General features: G+C 40.7%; 1 protein-coding gene across 3 annotated transcripts in view; it reads left to right on the forward strand.

The window, feature by feature from the left end:
* RBM41 (RNA binding motif protein 41) overlaps nt 1–22326 on the forward strand; it is a 155676-nt gene that overhangs the window by 47931 nt on the left and 85419 nt on the right. For all 3 annotated transcript variants that reach the window (XM_090264831.1, XM_090264832.1, XM_090264830.1), the window contains one exon: nt 19729–20132. In XM_090264831.1, the coding sequence (XP_090120957.1) occupies nt 19729–20132 (404 nt within the window). The remainder of the gene's footprint in view (nt 1–19728; nt 20133–22326) is intronic.

A 22326-nucleotide genomic window follows, 5' to 3' on the forward strand; every position in this document is an offset into this window, starting at 1 on the left:
CCAACTTTTTTCCCCCTCTTGCTTCTCTACACCCTGGCCCCCTTCTCCCACATTCAGTCCCCACCCAGTTGTCCATGTCCATGGGTCATTTATACATGTTCTTTGACTAGACCCTTCCCCTTCTTCCCCCCTTCTCTCCCTCCCATCTCCCCCTTTGTTACTGTTAGTTTATTCCTTGCTTACATACCTCTGGTTCAATTTTGCTCATTTGTTTGTGTTGTTCATTAGTTTCCTGTAATAGGTGATAGCATAAGGTATTTTTCTTTCGTTGCCTGGCTTATTTCACTAAGCATAATTCTCTCTAGTTCCAACCATGTTGTTGCAAATGGTAGAAGTTCCTTGTTTCAGTACTTATTCATTGTCATTTTCCCCCTTTGTACTCGTGTTCCTCTCTCTCTCTCTCTCTCTGTTTCTTCATCTTCTTAAAGCAGACCCTTTAGCATCTCTTGCAATGCTGGTTTGGTGGAGATGTATTCTTTTAGCCTTCTTTTGTCTTGGAAACTCCTTATTTCACCTTCCATTTTGAATGAGAGCCTTGCTGGGTAGAGTATTCTTGGTTGTAGGCCTTTGTTTTTCATTGCTTGGAATATTTTTTGTCATTCCCTTCTGGCTTGTATTGTTTCTGCTGAGAAATCTGATGATAGCCTTATTGGAGCTCCCTTGTATGTTATTAGTTGTTTCTCTCTTGCTACTTTTGGAATTCTCTCTTTGTCCTTCAGTGTTGCTATTTTAATTATGATGTGTCTTGAAGTGGGCCTGTTGGGGTTCATCTTCTTTCGGACCCTCTGTGCTTCCTGGACTTGCGTGACTCTTTCTCTCCTTATGTTAGGGAAGTTTTCTGTCATTAGTTTTTCAAAGAGGTTTTCTATCCCTTGCTCTTCTTCTTCTCCTTCTGGAATTTCTATGATACGGATATTATTACGTTTCATGTTGTCCTGCAGCTGTCTTAGAACTTCTTCAGTATTGTTCAGTCTTTTTTCATTTTGTTGCATTGTCTGGGAGTTTTTGTCTAAGTTGTCCTCCAGCTCGCTGATCCGATCTTCTGCTTCCTCTAGCGTGCTTTTAATTCCTTTTACAGTGTTCTTCAATTCAGAGATCTTATTCTTCATTTCCTCCTGGCTCTTATTGATAGCTTCTATGTCCTTTTTCATGCTGGTGTAATCCTCAGTAAATTCCTTGTAGTTTTTCTGGTGTTCTTTGTAGTTTCCACTGAGCTCATTGAGCTTCTCCATAATCCATGCTTTCAATTCCATATCTGATAGTTTGCTCCCCTCTATTTCATTTAGCACTCTTTCTGGGGATTCTATCTTTCCTTTTGATGGGGGGTTGTTTCTCTGCCCATTTTTGTGACTCCAATTGTTTGTTGGTGCTTCTTAGAATGATCTGCACTTCCTGGATCTGCCCCTGGTGGCGTCAGATCCTGTACCATTCTGGGCCTAGGCAGCCTGTTGGAAACTTCCAGGGATCTACTGCCTTTGTTTGTCTTCTTTAGTTGTTAATCTATTCAATCTGTGATTAACCGTCAGGCTTAAGGACCGTGGGTGTGGCAACTTAATTCCTGTAGGCAGGGCTTTTGCTTCCCCTCAGGCTGACGCCACTTCGAGGGGAATGGTCTGCCTGCAGTGTGGTGATGAGTCAGCACTGGGACCCGGCCGGCCGCTTCCCCAGCTCTCCCCTCAAAGCCACCACACCAAACTCTCCCCAAGCATTTCCTGTCCTCTCTGCCTTCCCTCTGCTTGTGCCCAGTGTAAGTGGGGGCAAAACATTTTCGTATGTGATCTGCTTAAGAGCTCTTTTTCTCCAGCTGTTTCCAGCTAGCAAGAAACTCTGTGGCTTTTCGCTTTTTTCAGCTGGATACTATTTTACATTCCACTCTGTTGCTGTAGGCTGGGAAGCTCAGCTGGGGGTTTAGACCCTGCCCTTCTCAGGGGGAATCCCCGGCTGCTGAGCTGTTTCTCAGTCCCTTCAGCTGCCCCTCGTGTGAGCCCAGCCAGACCTGTCGCATCTCCGCACTCCCTACCGGTCACGTTGTGATGTAGCGGCCTTTTCTGTCTCTCCGTGGTTATAAGACTTCTCTCCAGCTAGTGTTCGGTTAGTTATTCCAGATGATTTCTCCAAAATTAAGTTGTAAATCCAGACTAGTTCTGGGAGGAGGTTAGTGTAGCTTCCACTTACTCCTCTGCCATCTTGTTTTCCCAATTTTCATTTTAATGTTTATAGTTTTGATCCTCCTTCTTCTAAATAAGTCCCTTTAACATCTCATATAAGAGTGGATTGGATCTAACAAACTCCTTCAGTTTTACTTTGTCCTGGAAGCATTTTCTCTGCTTTTCTATCCTGAATGACAGCTTCACTGGATAGAGTAATCATGGTTGTAGGTTTTTGATTTTCATTACTTTGAATAAATCTTGCCAGTCCCTTCTTGCCTGTAAAGTCTCCTTTGAGAAATCCGCTGATAGTCTAATTGGGACCCCTGTGTACATAATTCTTCTCTTCTCTCTTGCTGCTTTTAAGATTCTCTTTATCTTTAATTTTTGACATTTTGATGATAATGTGTCTTGGTGTGGTCCTCCCTTGGTCCAGCCTATCCGGAACTCTATGTACTTCTGGACCTGTAAGTTCATTTCCTTCCCCAAGTTCGGGAAGTTCTGGTTCATTATTTTTTCACATAATTTTTCAATTTCTAGTTCTTCTTCTTCACCCTCTGGCAATCCTATAATTAGAATGTTCGTTTGCTTATAGCTGTCCCAGAGGTTTCTGAGCCTCTCCTCGTATTCCTCAGTTTTTGTTTCCTCTTTCTGCACTGGTTGACTGTTTGTTCCCTCCCTATGTTCTGATTTGTTGATTTGGTCCCTGGCTTTCTCTTCCTCACCACTTGTCTTGTATGTATTTCTGTTCATTTCAGCAGAACTAGCCTTCATTCCTTCCCGTCTTCATTCAGCCCCGCTACTAGGTCTGTAAGCTGCCTTATGACTATAGCTCTGAACTGAGTCTCAGAAATATTTGATATTTGTTCATCGGTCAAGTCCTTTATTTGTTTTTTCGTTAGTTGTGTGATTGGTATTCCAGTCATTAATTCTGCCATTCTGACCGTTCTGTTTATCTTGCCTTCTTGGGCGGGGCATTGTCACACTTCCTACGCTATATTGGGCGGAGCTCCGTATGCTCGTAACAACGTGACAACCTTTCTCACCACACTGTGGCACTTTGCGTGGGTGTGGTGATTCAAGATGGATTCCTGCTGTTACTCTCTGCTGAGGAACTGGGAGCCTCCTCCTCAGTCCCCACGCCCTCTGGACCTCACAGTCCGAGACAATGGAGTCTGGTCTGCAGCCAGGGCCAGCTCCCAGGCGCTTCTCTCCTCCCCCCAAATGTGGGTGTCTGCTTACCGGGTCCCTCTGTTCGCTGCTACAGCCGCCGCCTCCAGCACAGTTCAATCTTTCAGCTGGGTTTCACCCTTCCTACCCGTCCAGACGAGCACCACTTGTTTATGACTTAATACATTGGACTTCCAAGTAGCTATATTTTCTGGAACTTGGTTTTTGTTTGTTTGTTTTTGCAGTAGTTGTCCTTCTTAGTTGTGGAGGGAGACAGAGCGTGTCGGTCTATGCCTCCATCTTGGCTGGAAGTCCTCTACTTTGCATTTTTTTATTAGCCTTTTATATGTCTTCTTTGAGAAACTGTTACAGAGAGAAAGGGGGTTCTTTCACATGGCGCCTTGGTGTAAAACCCAACAACTAGTGTTGAGGTAAACAGTTCTTTATTTACAGTACTCCAACCTGGGGAGGGCAGTGAGCACTTCAGCTCAGAGCCCTGTTCTCCCACGGGACCCAGCCCTTCCCTTACTCCCCAAAAAGCTAAAAGCCAAAAACATGCCCAGAAGTTCCCCATCCCTTATCTGTCAGCTGTCTTCTTCAGGATCTGGGGTACAGTGTCATCAGCCTCTGTATAACAGTCCAGGAAAACATGTGCTCTGCCCTTTCAAAGCCACATGGTATTATTCCTTTCAAATCAGCATGGAGTTCTCTCTTTCCTTTTGAAGCCGCATGGAGTTCTCCTTTGCCCTCCTTGCAAACCATGTGGATCTCCTCTCTTCCTCTCAAAGCCGCATGGAGATCTTCTCCTTCCTGCAAACTGCATTGATCTCCTCTTCCCTCTCTAAAATGGTTGCCGCCTATTTTTAAATCCCTGACTGTATCCTGTGACGCAGTCAGCATGGTAACCAGTTCTGACCATTCACAGAACCTTGCACAGGTTCTGTATCCCTCCCATCTCCTTGGGGCCTTGGAAGAACCAAAGCCATTTGCATAATTGAGACATTAGCTACTAGCCATAGTCATGCAAAGGCATCTTAAAAGCTGTTCCCTTTTTCCCATCCCTGAACCTGCAGGCTCTGGGGATTTCTGGAGACCCCCCACTCTGTAACCGAAATGTTCTAGTCAAGTATTTCACCAGTTTTTTAAGTTGACTTATGTATTTTCTTAGAATTGAGTGGTAATATTTCTTTATATATTCTGAATATAAGGCCTTTATAGGATTTATAAATATTTTCTTCCAGTCTGTAGCTTGTTTTTTATTTTAATACTGCCTTTTAAGGTACACAATTTTCTAATTTTAATGAAATTTCTACATGTTTTTGTATCACATCTAAGAAACCTTGGCTGAATTCAAGGTCAGAAAGATATCCTTTTTATTCATCTAGAATGTTTTTAGTTTTAGTTCTTACAATTAGATACATTACTCATTTTAAGTTAATTTTTGTGTGTGAGATAAGAGTTCCAAGTTCATACTTTTGTAAATGGATATTCAGTTGTTCTAGCACTATTTATTGTAATGACCATTATTTCCCCATTGAATTGACTTGGCACCTTTGTGAAAAATCAATTTGTTAGATTCATGCAAGGAAGAACGGAGATGTGTAAACCAGTTCAAAGCTTTTTTTATTCAGGAGATCCAAGCAGGCAAGCTGAGTCTGGAGTGACTGCAGTGCCAATGGAAGGGGTAGAGGGATTTTTAAGGGTGTGGAGTGGACCCCTAGGAGGTGTGAGTCACCCTGTTGGTTGGTTCCAGATATCCAGGATAGAGGTATTTGTGAAACAATATCCTCTGATTAGGGATGCTGCCAGGAGATTTATGGTCCTTGTTTCTGGGAAATGCCCAAGGGAGGGGAAAGGGGCAATTGGGGCATAACCCTCTTTGTTTCAGCATAGGCATTGGCTCAGGTCCTCCAAGTTCCAGTACATCAGGTGGTAGGTCACAGGGTGGGCAAAATGGTGGTACTGGCCCTAACATTTTCCAGGCTGTTTTTATTGCTTTTACTGGGGAAAGGGGACAATGATCTGCCTTCTGTAACTGCTTCCAACCTGATAGTGGGTATAGAGCTGTCCCTGTATTTCTTCTTGGGGAACAGGTTCATATGGAGAGACCTTGAGTAGGAGCATGTCACCGACAGCTTGACTTGTGTCAACCTGCATTGTCCTGTGGATGAAACTTATTAGGAGGTGTAAGAAACAAGGACTAAGTGAAAGAAAAAGCAGATTATTATCATTGGAGTTACAGTAGTCCCTCTCTATATCGCGGTTCACTTATCGTGGCCTCACTGTATTGCGGGATTTTAAAAAATATTATATTTAATTATTGCGGATTTTTCGCTATATCGCAGGATTTTGCGGAACTGTATACATATGTTAGTTACATAGGTTTAAAAGTGTAGAATAAATGTAAGGTTCTTACTTCGCGGGGGTTCTGGAACTTAATACCCGCGATAAGTGAAGGAATACTCTATTAAGGATATTAACATGGCTCAGATGGGAGAGGAGAAATAGGAAAAGAAGGTCTCAAGCCAGGAGGATTCACTGGCAGCATTTATTTATACACATTTTATGATGTCAGTATTTTCTTTTAAAACTACAAATTTTTTTACAGCCTGCCCACTAGTGTTGACATAAAAACAGCACATTTCACTCTACAGAGTGCATGTTCCACCTGCCACAGCAGCTAAGAAAGAGAGTCAAGGCTAACTCTGTAAAAATACCAGGGAAGGTGGGCTTGGAAGTTGGCTGTCCTGAGATTACAGGCTCAGGCCCCAGGCAGCAGCTGAAAAATGGCTTGAGTTTAAAAGTGTCACTTTTCTTTTTTCTGCTTGGGAGAGTCAGGCACCCTGCTGTTTCTGTAACCTGTAACAAGTTTGAGTAGCAAGTTAATCACCCTTTTGTTTCCAGGACCTAGTAGCTCCTAGGTCTATAAATTACAGTGTTTCAAAGACTTATCTCCTTTTTCTTGCTTTCTGATTTCTTTTTTCCCATTTCCATTTCCCCTTTTTAAGTTATCTACTACAGTGTTTTTCCTTCCCATAGTATCTATGAGGTTGGTGCAAAAATAATGTCCGATTTTGAGGTCTTATTTTAAAAATGAAAAAGTCCATGATTATGAAAATATTTGTTAACATGACCTCCTTTGCTTTCTAGAACCTCATTCCATCTGTCAACTAGCTTATGAATGTCATGCTTGTAAAATTCTTTAGGTTTTGAAGAAAAATATGAATCCAACTCATTTTCAACCTCTTCTCTTGATGTCAACCTAAGACCATCAAAATGGTTCTGTAGTCCCCGAAACAAGTGATAATCAGGACCAAGGTCAAGAGAATATGGAGGATGAAGCAATATTTCCTAACCAAGCTCTTTCAAGAAATTTTTGGTGAGTCGAGCTGTGTGAGGACGAGCATTATCGTGATGGAAGATGACACCCTTTCTGTTGACTAAGGAGGGTCGCTTTTGGTTCAAAGTGGCTTTCAAACAACAAAGTTGTTCACAGTAACGATTAGCAGTAATTGTTTGATTGTTGTCAAACAATTCGTAATGGACAATTCCTTCCATATCCCACCGTACACTCAACATGATCTTCTTTGGATGAAGTCCTCCTCTTGGTTGTTGAACTCTTCTTCCTCCTCGACTGATCCATGATCGGCGGCATTTAATGTTATGGTAAAGGATCCAATTCTCAGCACCTGTAACAAGCCTACCTAAAAATGGTGCTTGAAACTGTTGTGAAAGCAATGATTCACAACAAGCAACACGCTGTTGCAGATTCTCTGGAGACACTGTGTGTGGGACCCTTTTTCCAGCTACTGAAGCCTTTCTGATCCTTTTCACTTGGCATAGCATGGTTGCATGGGCTACGTTAAATTGTTCTGCAAGTTCTCTAGAGGTAATGGTGGGGTTTTCTGTGACAACAGCTTCCAACACTTCGGAATCAAGTTTTTTTGGACGACCCTCTTTTGGCTCGTTTTTCAAACTGAAATCCTCACTTTGGAAACAGGAAAACCACCTCCTGCAACTTCTTTCAGTCACTGCATTGTCCCCATAAATGCTCTGAATAGACTTTGCTGCTGTACTTGCATTGGCACCTTTATGAAACTCATAGAGCAAAACATTTCTAATGTGGTCTTCAGATGGGACAAACATGGGTGCGAATATTGCAGATGATTATGAACAGTACTTCGATAATCTGAAAAAATAAGGTATAAAGTAGTCACTGTGACATGAAAAAGTTATAAGAAGAGGCACAAGTTTAATAAATACTACGTAAAACTTTTTTTAAAAAAGTCAGACATTACTTTTGCACCAACCTTTATTCCTTTCCTTTATTCCTTCTTTCTCTTCTTCATAATCCTTCACTTTCTTAATCCCTTCTTTCTCTGCTCCCTCACAGTCTTTCTTCAACTTACAGACCATCTACAACTTACACGAACCCTCTGCAACATAAGCAGCCTTCTGCAACTTGCATAGTCCTTTGTGTAAGCACAACATTATAAAATAGAGATGAATTTTCTTTGAAAGTTAATCAGGCATCTGATTAATACTTTGCTTTTTTATACAGATATATAAAAAAACTTTATCCCATTGGCAGTTATACATAGTGCTCAGAAGTGAGCTGTTTTGTAATCTCATAATCTTGACAGCAGCAAGGAGGCTAGAGAAGAAGGGGAGAGATGAGGCTTGGGTGACCTTTAGCTGCTTCAGTTTTCAAAGTACCAGTTTTTTTTCTTTTGTATATTGAGGGAGGGATTAGATTTTTCCCTCTTTGTACCGTAGTTCCTAGTTAACATGGGTGCAATGGGACCAAGCCCAATTTCAAAGTGAAGTTGAATACAAGGCTTGAGTCAGGCAGGTAAGGAATAGCATCACCTCCTGCTAGGGAATAGTGATCAAAAGCATGGCCTTAGGGAGCTAGATGGCCACTGGGCTGGAAAGCAAACACAGCAATTAGTTTGTAAAGCAGTTAGAAATGGGGGGTGATAAAGATGTACACTGAATGGTTAGAGAAAGGGGAAGAAGACTTATGAATGAGGCAATTTGAACAAAAAGGCCTAGTTGGGAGAACAGGACCTGGAAAAGCCAGGGCTTTCCACTACAGGCTAAAATCTTGCTTCTCCTCTCAAAAACTAAACTTAGGTGGGGAATATGCTGCAGAGATGGGATTGTGATTGCTTTACAGCCTACCTCTCATTGCGTGGACTTCTCATTGCATCTGGTGGGAAAACTAGTGTTCTGTCCTGGTTCACGTCCCAGCTTATCCTCTCATTGGTGTCTTTCTTTGGTGGTGAGCACCCTAGTGGCTTTTAAACGCTCGACCCATGCCCACGGGGTGCAACAATTTCTCGAGGGAGGGAGGGAGAGAGAGAGAGAGAAAGAGAGAGAGAAAGCAAGATATTTACCTGGCAAACATAATACTACCCCTCCTTGCAGCTTCTACAAGGAGTATTTGAATGCAAATTGAGTTGCTAAAAGTCACCTGGAGTGGGGGGATGCTCCAAAGCTTGCAGCAGGCCAGTGATTTAAACTAACTTTCTCCTGGCCAGATTTAGAGGCATAAAAGGCTAATGAATCCATGTGGTTGGTCCAAATGTACTGTTTTTGGAGAGGGGCTCTGAAAGGCCTTTACACCTTTGATCATCCCCAAGTCTCTTACATGTTTTGATTTCTCCCCCGACTGTCTGAAACAGCCAAGGGGGGCTCGGAGTGCTGGGTGACCAGCCCTTATTTTCCACATCCCTGGATGAGCCAAAGTTATATTACAGTGGTGGGAGTTCTCTATAAGGCCTTTGCACGTCTTAGGGATTGATCTCAGACACCTCCTCAAGACCCCCACTCACATAGGGACACCTGAGAACTCGGGCTGGAGGGAGGAAGTACCTCTTTTGTCTTTAGAGCCTGGGTGGAACCTGAGCACTAATTTCAGATTTCTTTGCTTCTTCCTCCAGAGACAGGCCTAGCACGTTTGAATATCCCACCCCCACAGCACAGTATCTCCTTTACCCCAAAGGTGAGAGACCATACTCACTGTTCCAAATGGCTACAGACAAAGAGTGGAATCCGACTCATGGCACTATTTATGTTAAAATAATGGAGGGAAGAGAGTGGGGAGTGGTATGTGGTTGAGACAGAGGAGAAAAATGCCATGCGAACTCTGAGGAGAGGGAATCAGTATCAGGGTTTTAAGCTTGCCTAGAATATTTCATTCAAGTATTGGCATTGGACAGTGAGGGAGGGCTAGAAATGAGTGGGCAAAAACATGTTTTTCGAAGGAGCATGGAAAAAGGGGAGTAGTCAGTTGTTGTGAGACTATGCCATCAACCCCAACAATTAAGATTGAGGAACTCGTAAGTGGCCTGGTGTATCAATAAGAAAAAATATTGGCTTACCTGCTACTGATAGAATTACCCGAGGTTCCACTCTGGAGGTAGGTGTGAGGCCCTGTGCAGTTCCTGGGCACCTTCAGTCTTCCAACGCCAGTCCCAGGAGATCTGGGAGATCGAAGCTGGGGGGGTCAATTCCAAGTGGGTAACCAATGTCCCCCTGCCTTGAGGGGCCTGGGGACAGTCATACTTCCAGTGGCCCTCCAGTTTGCATATGGGGCATGGCCTCAGTGGAGGTTACGGCTGTGGATACAATTTGGTCCAGTGTCCTGGTTTCCCACACTTAAAGCACTTTTCAGGGGGAGCCTTGCCCTCCTGTTTGGCTTTAGAGGGCTCCCTGGTCTCCTTGAGCACTGAGGCTAGTAGCTGATAAGCCCAGTTAGGGGACTTGGCCTTAGCCTCCTCCCTTGGTCTCTTCTGCTGGGCCTTTTCCTCATCTATGTTGTTGAAGACCTCAAAGGCCAGGTTAACCTATTCAGTTTGGCCCGTTTAAGGTCTCGCCTCTAATTTTTGGAGTTTACAACGGATATCTGGGGCCAACTGAGAGATAAAATGCATGTGTAGGAGTATGGATCCCTCCAGGGAATCAAGGTTTAAGTTGGTAAAGTGTTGGAGGGCTTCCTGCAATCAGGCTAAGAAGGCAGCAGGGTTTTCATCTGCTTCTTGTGAGATTTCTTTCAGTTTGTCAGTTGACCACCTTATGGGCACCTTCCTGGAGTCCCACAATTAGGCAGGTTATCATATGATTGCAGGCTTGTCAACCAGGCTTTCCCTCCTGATAGTTTCAATCAGGCTCTTTGTAGGGGACTGCAGTAGCCCTGACAGGACCACTATTAGGGTCCTGTCTGTTAAGAGTGTCGGCGTGAGCCTGGGCTGCTAGGCAAACCTGTTCCCTCTCCTCGGGAGTCAGGCAAGTAGAGAGGATGACATAGAGGTCGTGTAAGGAGAGGTCATAGGAGATAGTGACATATTGAAATTCCTTAATGAAACAGGTTGGGTCAGTAGAATAGGAACCAACGCATTGCTCTACTTGTGAGAGGTCAGAGATGGAAAATGGAACATGAACCCTAGTGGGTCTAGAGGCCTGGCAACTTGTCTAAGGGGGGCTGGAGCCAGGAGGACCTAATTCTCTCTGAGGCAATGGAGGAGGTGAGGAATTGTCTCAAAATGTAGTCTGGGGAAAACGATGGGTTGGAGCCAGCCATGCTCGGGGGGTTAGGAGGCAGAGGAGAATAGGGAGGAGGGCAGAGAGGAGGAGTCCTCCATAGGGTCTGAAGGAGTCTTGAGAGTTGAGGAGGGCATTGTGGGACCAGTGGGGTCAGAGTGTCTGGCTTTGGGGAGGGGAGAGTCAAGGAGGAGGATTTGGTGAGTGGAACAGGATTGACAGAAGGAGGAGCATCTGCGTAGGTCAAAAAAGGCTTAAACATAGGGAATTTCACTCCACTTGCCCAGGCGGTGACAAAAGTTGTCAAGATCAGTTAATATTAGGGAGTCAGGTGCCCCATTTTGGGGCCAAACGGACCCACTGTCTAATTTATATTGAGGCCCAGCAGTATTACAGAGGAATAATAATCTTTTAGGTTTAAGTTTCATTTCAAGGCCTAAGTCCCCGAGGCTTCTCAGGAGGCACCCCAGGGAGATGTTCCGCAGGGGCTTGGATTGGCCTGAACATGTATTGGTGATTATGAGAGAGGTGAGGAGTAAGACCTGCCTTGCAGCTTGAGGTCCTCTCAGGGGGCATCCTGCTCTGTGAGTTGTCAGAGGCACGACAGAGAAAGAGGGGAGAGGAGAGAGGCATCCCTTGGTCCTCTAACCCCACAAGGGTCCAGGACCCGGTAGCACCTCTCACCCAGCACTGGGATTTCCGGAGTGTTGTCCAGTGACAACAGGAGCAGAGAAAGGGCTGGAAACACGGGAAGAAGGCAAACTCCTTACTCTGGTAGAGATTGGCTAGTGTGGATGCAGGGGCCAGGCAAATGGCAGTCTCTGGCCCTAACACAATTGACTATAAAGATAAGGGTTTATTTCTGGACATTCATTTTGGTCCCATTGATCTATATACCTATCCTTATGTTCTGAATCTTTATCTTTATAGAAAGTATTTAAATTGGATAATGTAATTTATCCAACTTTGTTCCTTCAAAATTGCTTTGGTTATTTTAGGACCTTTTTATTTCCATGTAAATTTTAGAAGCAGCTTCTCAATTTTTCTACAAAAAAGCTTGCTGGAATTTGATAAGGATTGTGTTGACTCTGTAATTCAACTTGGGAAAAATTGACTTTAATAATTTTGACTATTCTAAGCCATGAATATGAATGTCTATTTAGATCTTTTATAATTTGTTTCAGCAATGTTTTATAGTTTTCAGTTTATAAAACACTTTTATTGATTTCTAAATGTTTTATTTATCTTATGCTCTTGTGAGTACAACTGTTTTCTTATTTCATTTTCTGATTATTGCATGTAAGTATATAGAAATGTAGTTAAAAATTGTATATTGATCTTATATTCTGTGACTAAACTCTTATTAGTTCTTGTAGTTTTATTGTAGATAGGATTTTTTACACAGACAATCATGTTACCTATGAATAAAGACAGTTTTACCTTTCTTTTGCAATCTGGAAGTCTATTTTTTTATATCTATTTGCACTGTCTACAGCATTCAGTACAGTGTTGAATGAAAGTGATGAAAGCAGACATCCTTATCATGGCCCCAGTCTTCGGGGGAAAAACATTGTTTTTTAACTATTAACTATGATCCTAGCTCTCGATATTTAAAAAATATTCTTTAGCAGTATATTACTTTTCTGTGGGTTCTGTAACTAGTTACCATAAACTCAATGGCTTAAAGCAACAAATCTCTTATGGTTCTAGAGGTCAGAAGTCCTAAAATCAAGTTGTCCACAGGGCTGCATTCCTTCTGGGGTTCTAGGGAACTTCTGCCAGTTTCTGCAATCCACCACCTGTGTTCATTAACTCATGGCCCCTTCTTTACATTATTCCAACTTCTGCTTCCATCAGTACCTCTACTCTGTCCTTGACCCCTCCTGCCTCTCTCCTATAAGGACTGTTGTAATCATATTTAATCCAGCTATATAATGCAGGTAATCTCCCTATTTCAAGAGCTGTATCTTAATCCCTTCTTCAGAGTCCCTTTTTTCATGTAATGTTTTTTACAGATTCCAGGCATTAGGATGTGAACACCTTTGGGGTTGGAAGCCATTATATTCAACCTACCACATGCAGACTGAGGATGTTCCCTTCTATTTCTAGTTGTCCAGGGTTTTCTTTTTTATTTAACCATGAGTGGGTGTTGGATTTTGTTTATTGCTTTTTTTGCACCTTTTCTGGTGATCACATGGTTTAAGGTTTTAATCTATTAATATAATGTATTATATTGATTGGTTTTTAGATGGTAAACCAATATTTCATTTCTGGAATAAGTTATACTTATATGTGTATAACAATTTTTATTTTTATTTTTTGAAGTCTATAACTTTATATTACTTGTGCTTCAACATTACAGTTACTGGATTAGGGTTGCTAATATTTTGCTAAAGATTTTTGTATCTGAATTCATGAGGAATATTGGTTTGTAGTTTTCTTTGCTTGCTTCTGAAGTCTTTGTTTATCTTTGGTTTCCATCTAATATTGATCTCTTAGAGTAAGTTGGAAAATATTCTCTCTTCCTTTATTTTCTGAAGGTGTTTGTGCATGATTGATATTATTTCTTTAAATATTTGGTAGAATTTACAAAGGAAGCCACCTGGACCTGGACTTTTCTTTGTGGGCAGTTTTTGATTACTAATTCAACCTCTTTGTTTATTATAGATTAATTCAGCTGCTCTCTTCCTTTTTGAGTCTGCTTTGGTAATTTGTATCTTTCTTTGAATTTGTCCATTCATCTAAGATTCCTAATTTGTTAGCCTAAAGGTAATTATAATATTTCCTTAAAATTATTTCTATTGCTGTAAGTTTAGTGATGATGCTTCCTCTTTAGTTCTTTGTTTTAGCCCTTTTTGACTTCTGTCTTATTTCCTTGGTTGGTCTAGCTAAGGATTTGTCATTTTGTTAACATTTTCAAAGAACCAGCTTTTGGTTTCATTGATTTTTCTCCATTTTTTGGTTTTCTATTATACTATCTTATCCCCTAATCTTTATTGTTTTCTTCCTTCTGCTCGCATCATGTTTAGTTTGCTTTTTCTAATTTGCTAAGTTGGAAGCTCAGGTTATAGATTTGAAGCCATTATTCTTTTTTGATATAGGTGTTTAAAGCTACAAATTTCTCTCTGAGCACTGTTTTTGGGTATGTTGTGTTTTCATTTTCATTTAGTACAAAATATTTTTAAATCTCCTATGTGAGTTCTTTGACCTATGGGTTATTTTGGTGTGTGTTGTCTAATTTTCAAATATTTGTGTTTTCTCAGATTTCCTCCACTAGTGGATCTCTAATGTGATTCTATTGTGGTCAGAGAAATACATTGTATCATTTCAGACTTTTGAAAGTTTTTGAGACATACTGCCACCTTGGAACCCTCACTCTAATATCAGGATGGTAGACTTCCTCACTTTCTATAAGTCTTCTCTTAAATGTAACCTTCTCAATGAGACCTACCCAGACCAATATTAAAATTGCAATCACCAATACGACCACCTCGTAGCAATTGCAATCACCCTTTACACTGTGGTATTTTTTTCCCAAAGCACTCATAACCTTCTACATAACCCTTTAATATAATAATTCACTCAGCTCTATGAAGGTAGAAATCTTTATTTCATTTATTGATGTATCTCACGAACCTAGAATAATGTCAGGATCATAGTAGTCACTGAATAAATTTTTTGACTCTATATATTAGGATATTCATTTACTTGGTCATATGTAGCTGAAATTTGTTCACTTTCACTGGTATGTTTTATTTCATTATATAAACTTACTATAATTTTATAATTTATTCTTCTTGGAAGGACACTTGTATTTTTTGCTAGTTTCAGGCTATTATAAATATCATTGATATAACCATTCTTATTGTATCCTGGTGCACATATACTCAAATTTTTCTGTAGTTTATATGTAGGAGTGGAATTGATGATGAGTCATATTTATGAGCATAAATTCAACATTAGTAAATGATGTCATAGTGGTTTGCACTGTGGTTGCACATTCCTACTAGCAATGTATGAGGGTTTCATTTGCTTTACAATCTCACTGATATGTGATATTGGGATATTTTTGCCAATATGGCAGTTTTCTATTGGTATTTTTTTCTTAATTAGCATTTCTCTGAATTCTTTTTTTTAAAGTATATTTTATTGATTATGTTGTTAAGGTAGTTCCAAATATTTTTCCCCTTGGCTCCCCTCTGCCCAGTCACACTTCTTTCCAACAATCTCACCTCTCTTAGTTCATGTTCATGGGTCGTGCATATAAGTTCTTTGGCTTCACCCATTCCTGTATTATTCTTAACTTCCTCCTATCTGCTTTGTACCAACTCATTCTGCTTCTTAGTCCCTGCACCATTTCTGCATTTCTCCCCCTCCCCACCCCCAGCTGATAATGGTCCAAATGATCCCCATACCTATGATTCTGTTCCTATTCTGGTTTGCTTAGTTGGATTTTGTTTTTATTTTTTAGATTCAGTTGTTGATAGTGAGTTTGTTGTCATTTTAGTGTTCATAGTTTTGATCTTTTTTTTCTTAAGTAAGTCCCTTTGACATTTCATATAATAATGGCTTGGTGATGATGAATTCCTTTAGCTTTACCTTGTCTGGGAAGCACTTCACTGTCCTTCCATTCCAAATGATAGCCTTGATTGATAGAGTAATCCTGGTTGCAGGTTGCCTTTCATCATATTGAATACTGCTTGCCAGTCCCTTCCTGCCTGCAAAGTGTCCTCTGAGAAATCAGCTGATAGTCCTATAGGCACCCCCCCCGTAAGCAACTCTCCACCTCTCTCTTGCTTCCCCCAGGACACTCTCTTTATCTTTCACCTTTGGCATCTCAATCATGATGCGTCCTAGTGTGGTCCCCTCTGGGTTTAGCTTGCCCAGGACCCTCTGTGCTTCCCAGACCGATATGTCCATCTCCTTCGCAAAATTTGGGAAGTTTTCCTCATTTTTTCAATTCTTGCTTCCTCATTCTGCACTGGTTGACTGTTTTTTTCTTCCTTATGTTCCAAATAATTGATTTGAACCCCAGTATCCTTCCCTTCACCATTGGTTTTGTGTGAATTTTCCTTTATTTCTCTTAGCATAGCCTTCACTTCTTCTCTTATGCATTTGCCATACTCAAGCATATCTGTCAAGCCTGTGAGCATCTTTATCACCAGTGTTTTGAATTCTACATGTGTTAGGTTGTCTATCTCCTCATCTATTATGTTGGCTATCTCCTCGTTGCTTAGTTCTCCCACTGGAACGTTGATCTGTTTCCCCTTTCGGGCCATATGTCTCTGTCTCCTCATTCTGACAGGCTCCTGTGTTGGAATTCCATGTCCCAAATAGAGCTATCGCTTCTGTTACATTGTAAGGGGCGGAGCCTTAGTGATTCATCAGTACAGGGTGACCTGTTTCACCACATTGTGGCGCTGTGTGTGGGGAGGGGTCTGAGAGGGAACAATGCCGCCTGTCCAGCACTCGCTCCTTTTCCAGGCACTTCTCCCACTTCCGAATGGGACTGGGGCCTCTCTAGCTGTTGCCCTGACCGTCATTCCCGGAGTGGGTGGATCTGCAGATGTTCTAGGACCGTGGGTCCCTTCAAACAAGCAGACTCTGCTGAGAGACTGACAGTTTCTGCCTCCACCCTAACTCCCACTGGTCTGCACAGTCAGAAGCAATGAGGCTTAATTTTCCCCAGTGCTGGAACCATGAACTTCGAGGTCTTGTGAGGAGCTGGGAACACTCCCCAGGTGTTCCTCCTGACTTTTTGAAATGTGTGACTGGACTTTCTGCTGGCCTGCAGCTGCCACCACTGCTACCGCCACCACACTGTGTCCTCTCCACCCCTCCCACCTGTCTGGATGAGTATTTGTTCTTAATATCTTTGTTTGCTGGACTTCCATGCAGTTTGATATTCTGGAACTTCTGATTGTTTCTAGTTTTGAGGTAGTCGTATTCCTTCTTAGTTGTGAAGGGAGATGCAGCATGTCTGTCTGTGCCTCCATCCTGGCCGGAAGTCTTTCTGAATTCTAATGTCATTGAGTAATTTCCTGTGTATTTATTTGCCATGTGTGTTATATCTCTTTTAGGCACCTTTTCGATCTTTTGCCTGTTTCCTAATGGTTGTGTTCTTTATCAGTTATTTGTGCAGCAAATATCTTTTCCTGTTCCAATATTTTTCTGTCTCTTTAGGATATTTTTGATGAATCATAGTTGTTAATGTAGTTGAATTTGTCAGTATTTTTCTTTAATGGTTAGTGCTTTTGGGGACTTAAGAAATCCTTCCATACATATTTTTATACCTTGCTGGTGCAAATGCAGAATAGTACAACTTCTACAATGTGGAATTTAGCAATATAGAGAAAAATTACACACACTTTTGACCCTTTGTCTCAGCAAAGCCACCTCTTAGAATCCATTTCCAAGATATACTGGGAAAATCCTATATGCACAAGTTTTTCAGGGCATTATTTATAACAGCAAAAACAACTAGATACAATACCAGTGTGCATCAGTAGGGAATCGTTGAATAAACTTGGTATATCCACACAGTGGAGTATTATGCAGCTATCAGAAGAAAGGGAAAGAGCTCTACATATTAATATAGAGTTATCTCAAGTGTATAATTACATGCAAAAAAGTAAGTTGTAAACAACAGGAGAGGGATATAACTAATGACACACACACAGAGATATATATAAACATATGTGTGTGTATGTCTATTTGCTTATATCTTCAAAACAGAATCAATGGAACCATAAAGCCAAAACCTAATAAAATTATTATTTATGGAGACAGAAAGGAGTGGGTTGAAGGGGGCAGAAATGGAAGCGAAGCATCTGTGGAAGTACTGTATAACACCATTTTCACTTTAGACCCATGTAAATGTTTTGCATAAACAACCTGAAGCAGATGAACCTAAAACTATATAGTTGGTAGCATATCAGTACAGAGGAAACAATTATGTAAAGTGACTTTGAAACAATATTTGTACATTCCTAATGGGATATATTCTAAGGACAAAGGTAACTGCAAAGAACTATAAAAGTACTCAGTAGTTTTATTGTTGATGGTCATATTAGTATTGCTACTGACATTTTAAAATTCTATAAATATATTGTAGTAAAAAGCTAATAAATAATTTTAATATTAAGAACCAATATTTTAAGCATATGTGAAAACAGATATACAAGTCTAAAATTAGGGTGTTTGAGTAAAAAACCTTATAATTTTAAATTTGAAGTAGAAATACCAGTATGATTTATTTTTCACTTTAAAAAAAAAGTCCTGGTTTTGTCCACTGAAAATGCCTAGAAGCAATAACAACTCAATAGCAGTGAGCACACCTAGCAACACATTATGCTTTCTAAATACTGTTTCCCATTAAAGGGAGCCAGGAGTCCTTGGGGAAATATCCCAGGTTTGAGTCAGAAAATGTGCAAGATGAGCTTGGGATAACTTGCTGTGCCAGAAAACGGAAAAGAAATACAAGAGTCAATTTGAAGGGACTCTTACTAGTCCTAAGTGGGGTAATTTGACCACTAAAAAGAATAATAACTCTACTTAATTGAAACACATCAAATATATAAAACTACATGATGTCACAATTATACTAAAAATAATCATTGGTCACCACTGGATATTTCCAGCGTACCAACTCATTACTCTCATAGTTGGTGAATAATGGGAAAAGTCAAGCATTTATCCTGCATTTCCTGTATGAACTGTATATAAGGAAGTTAATTAGTTGATGATGGTAAGTTTATTATAGAATTCTAGATAATAAATATAAAGAATAGAAATCGGGGATTTCCGTTTCACAACTCTTAATAAATTATTAGATCTAGGCAATAGTCATCAATGGATGTAAAACCCATTAGGTGAAAGGTGAATGGGTAAACTTCATAATGGAGGGATCCAACTAATACCGCCTGAATTCACTGATCAATTTCAGCATCACTAAAAATGGGACCACCAAACATTATGTATGTTATGATGTAATAAAAAGTGCACATCTATCTATGGAGGATTCTTGCCTAAAAATATGGAGCTTGAATCTAATCAAACCTCTAGATCAGCACCGTGTAATGCAACCTGTATAATGATGTAAGTGGTCTTTATCTTAGTTGCTCAATATGGCATCCACTAGCCACACGTGGCTTCTGAGCATTTGAAATATGACTAGCTTAACGGAGGAACTGACAATTAAAAGATTGACTTAAATAAATTTGTGTGCCAGTGGATACTGTATTAGATAGATTAGCTCTAGACTTAACTGCCAGTTTGTAAGAAATGGAAGGGATTGAGGAACAAGTTAAATAATATCATGAAAAACAGTAGGTCATTTACTTTGTTTGGTTCCTCTTATAAATCAATGGATGGGGGAGAAAATGGGTTGGAGGGTTGGAAAAGAAGGGGTACTATATAAAATTAATAGGCTTAAGAGATGCAACCGCCAAAGACTGATTTAAACAATGAAGTGTAAAAAAAATCTTTGAGGTAATCAGGGCCATTTCAATATGAACTTGGTATTAGATGATATTAAGGCATTATTAATTTTGTGAAGTGTGATAATGCTGTGCTGGTTACATTTTTGAAATATCCTTATCAGTTAGGTGTGTGTACTTGCATGTTCCTGAGAGTGAGCTCCTACTTAAATTTTGCACCATAGGTGCCTCACTTGCCTCACTGTAGTTCAGCATTGTTTGTGATGCACTGTAATAAAATAGCTATATAGTACTGTCATTTGTTGCAGGTTGTAAACACCTGCCATAGCAGAGTTTCTATGCCTGAGATCCAAGATTTAATTTTTAATTTGTTAAAGGTTGTATTGGTAGGCTTTGTAGAACTTCCATATCTCTTTGTCTTGATCCAGATGAACCCCAAAAGAAGAACAAAGGTGATCCCATGAACAACCTGGAAAATTTTTACCAAGAGATGATAATGAAAAAACGTCTTGAAGAGTTCCGACTTATGAGAGGTGAACCCTTTGCTTCCCACTCACTGGTCTCAGCTACATCAGTGGGAGATAGTGACACAGCTGAGAACCCACCATTACTCCAGGACAAGGGAGAACAGGCAGCACAGGGTAAAAGTCCCAGTCTCCATGTGGCCAAAGTTATTGATAATTCACCTGAGCAGTGTTGGACTGGGCCTAAGAAGCTGACGCAGCCAATAGAATTTGTCCCAGAAGATGAGATCCAGAGAAATCGTTTGTCAGAGGAAGAGATCCGAAAAATTCCTATGTTTTCTTCATATAATCCAGGGGAGCCAAACAAGGTATAGGCTAAACCAAGAAAAAAAAAAAAAAAGCATGGGTTGTTTTCATTTTAATTTACCTCTACCTACCTAAAGTAATACTTTTAAACTCACTTTGATTAAGCCAAAGAATTATGACATAGGCATAGTGATTGTGTTTTTCCTTGACTTTGACTATTCTTTGCATACTACATAAGTAGTATATTTCCTATGATGTTCTTTATGGTTTTCGAAGGTCCTAAACTACACTTAGAATTTTAAAGAAATCTTGATGAGACTCTAGTCCATACCTACTTAAAGACCTGAATTGAAGGAAAAGTAACCTACAGTTTCCTAGGCTTGTAATAAATCTGGTAGTATTCATTAAACCACCACATCTGGTAGCCACAGTTCCTCTGGAATTAGTCAACAAATAATTGATCTCCTGATCTCCTGGTTGTGAGTAGGGTTTACTGTTGTCACGTGACTTTTCTTATTTTTAAATTATATTTTATTGATTATGCTATTACAGTTGTCCCAATTTTTCCCCTTTTCCCCCTCTCCACCCAGCACCCCCACTCCCTCAGACAGTCCCCACACCATTGTTTATTCCTGCATATAAGTTCTTTCACTACTCCAAATGTTCCACCTGGCTTTTTATGACATATGACTTAAGATGCTGCCAGTTAAGAGCAAAGTGAAAGCACAGGGCCTCTAAGTCTTGAGAAACTGGCAAATATCTAAGTAAACTTGTAAATAATCTTTATTTTATATTTTTACTATATAGCTATATATTCATAAACAACATATAGTTTTACACATTGTAAAACTATGCAAAGGAGGGACTTCTAGACTGACATGCTCCATCTCCCTGCACAACTAAGAAGGAATACAACTACTGCAAAACCAGAAATAACCAGAAATTCCAGAAAATAAAGCTACATGGAAGTCCAACATATGAAGTTATAAACAAGTGGCACTTGTAGGAGGGGTGAAGCTGGGGCAGAGAGGTCAAGTGGTGCTAGCTGTGACAGCTGCGCCGATAGCAGCGGGACAGCGATAAGCACAGACACTCATATTTAAGGAGAGGCGAGAAACACCTGGGGAGCACCCCTGACCGCAGTCCAAACCCATCAGCTCACGATTCCAAAGCCAGGGAAGGCAGGCCCTCATTGCCTCAGACCATGAGGGCTGGAGAGTGTGGGGATGGATGAAGAGGCTCCTAGTCTCTCAGCAGAAAGTGAACAGCAGGAATCCATCTTGGACCCCTGTCCCCACTTAAAGCGCCACAGTGTGGTGAGAAGGGTCGCCCGGTAGTGACGAGTGCACAGGACTCCACCCCCTATAGCATAGGAGGTGTGACAGCCCTGCCCAGGAAGCAAAGGTAAACACAAAACTGTTAGGATGGCACAGATCATGATAGAGATCCCAGTGACGCAGATGACCAGCCAGCAAATATCTAACGAAGCAGCAGGTAAGAAATCTTTCTGAGGCACAGTTCAGAGCTTTGGTTATACGAATGCTTACAGACCTACCAGCAGATCTTAAACAATATGGGGAAGGAATGAAGGCTAGTCCTGCTGAAATGAACAAAAATACGTACAAAACTAGTAGTGAGGGAAAGAAAATCAGGGATCAAATCAACAAATCAGAACATAGGGAAGGAAGAAACCATCAACCAGTGCAGAAAGAGGAAACAAAAAATGAGGAAAATGAGGAGAGTCTCAGAAACCTATGGGACATCTGTAAGTGGGCCAGCATCCTAATCACATGTTTGCCAGAAGGTGAAGAATAACTAGAAATTGAAAAATTATGTGAAAAAATAATGAAGCAGAACTTCCCTAACTTGGGGAAGGAAACACACTTACAGGTCCAGGAAGTATAGAGAGTTCCAAAAAAACTGGACCCAGGGAGAACCACACCAAGACACATTATAATCAAAATGTAAAAAATCAGGGATAAAGAGAGAATCTTAAAAGGAGCAAGAGAGAATAAGAGAAGTACATACAAAGGGATCCCAATAAGACTCTCAGCTGATTTCTCAAAAGAAACTCTGCAGGCAGGAAGAGACTGGCAAGAAATATTCAAAATAATGAAAAGCAAAAACCTACAACCATGATTACTCTATCCAGTAAAGCTGTCAGTCAGAATAGAAGGGCAGAGAAAGTGCTTCCAGGACAAAGTAAAACTGAAGGAGTTCAGCAGATCCAAACCACTGTTACATGAAATGTTAAAG

Source organism: Furipterus horrens, unplaced genomic scaffold (assembly GCF_987537825.1).
Source record: "Furipterus horrens unplaced genomic scaffold, mFurHor1.1.pri manual_scaffold_17, whole genome shotgun sequence".
Lineage (NCBI taxonomy): Eukaryota > Metazoa > Chordata > Mammalia > Chiroptera > Furipteridae > Furipterus > Furipterus horrens.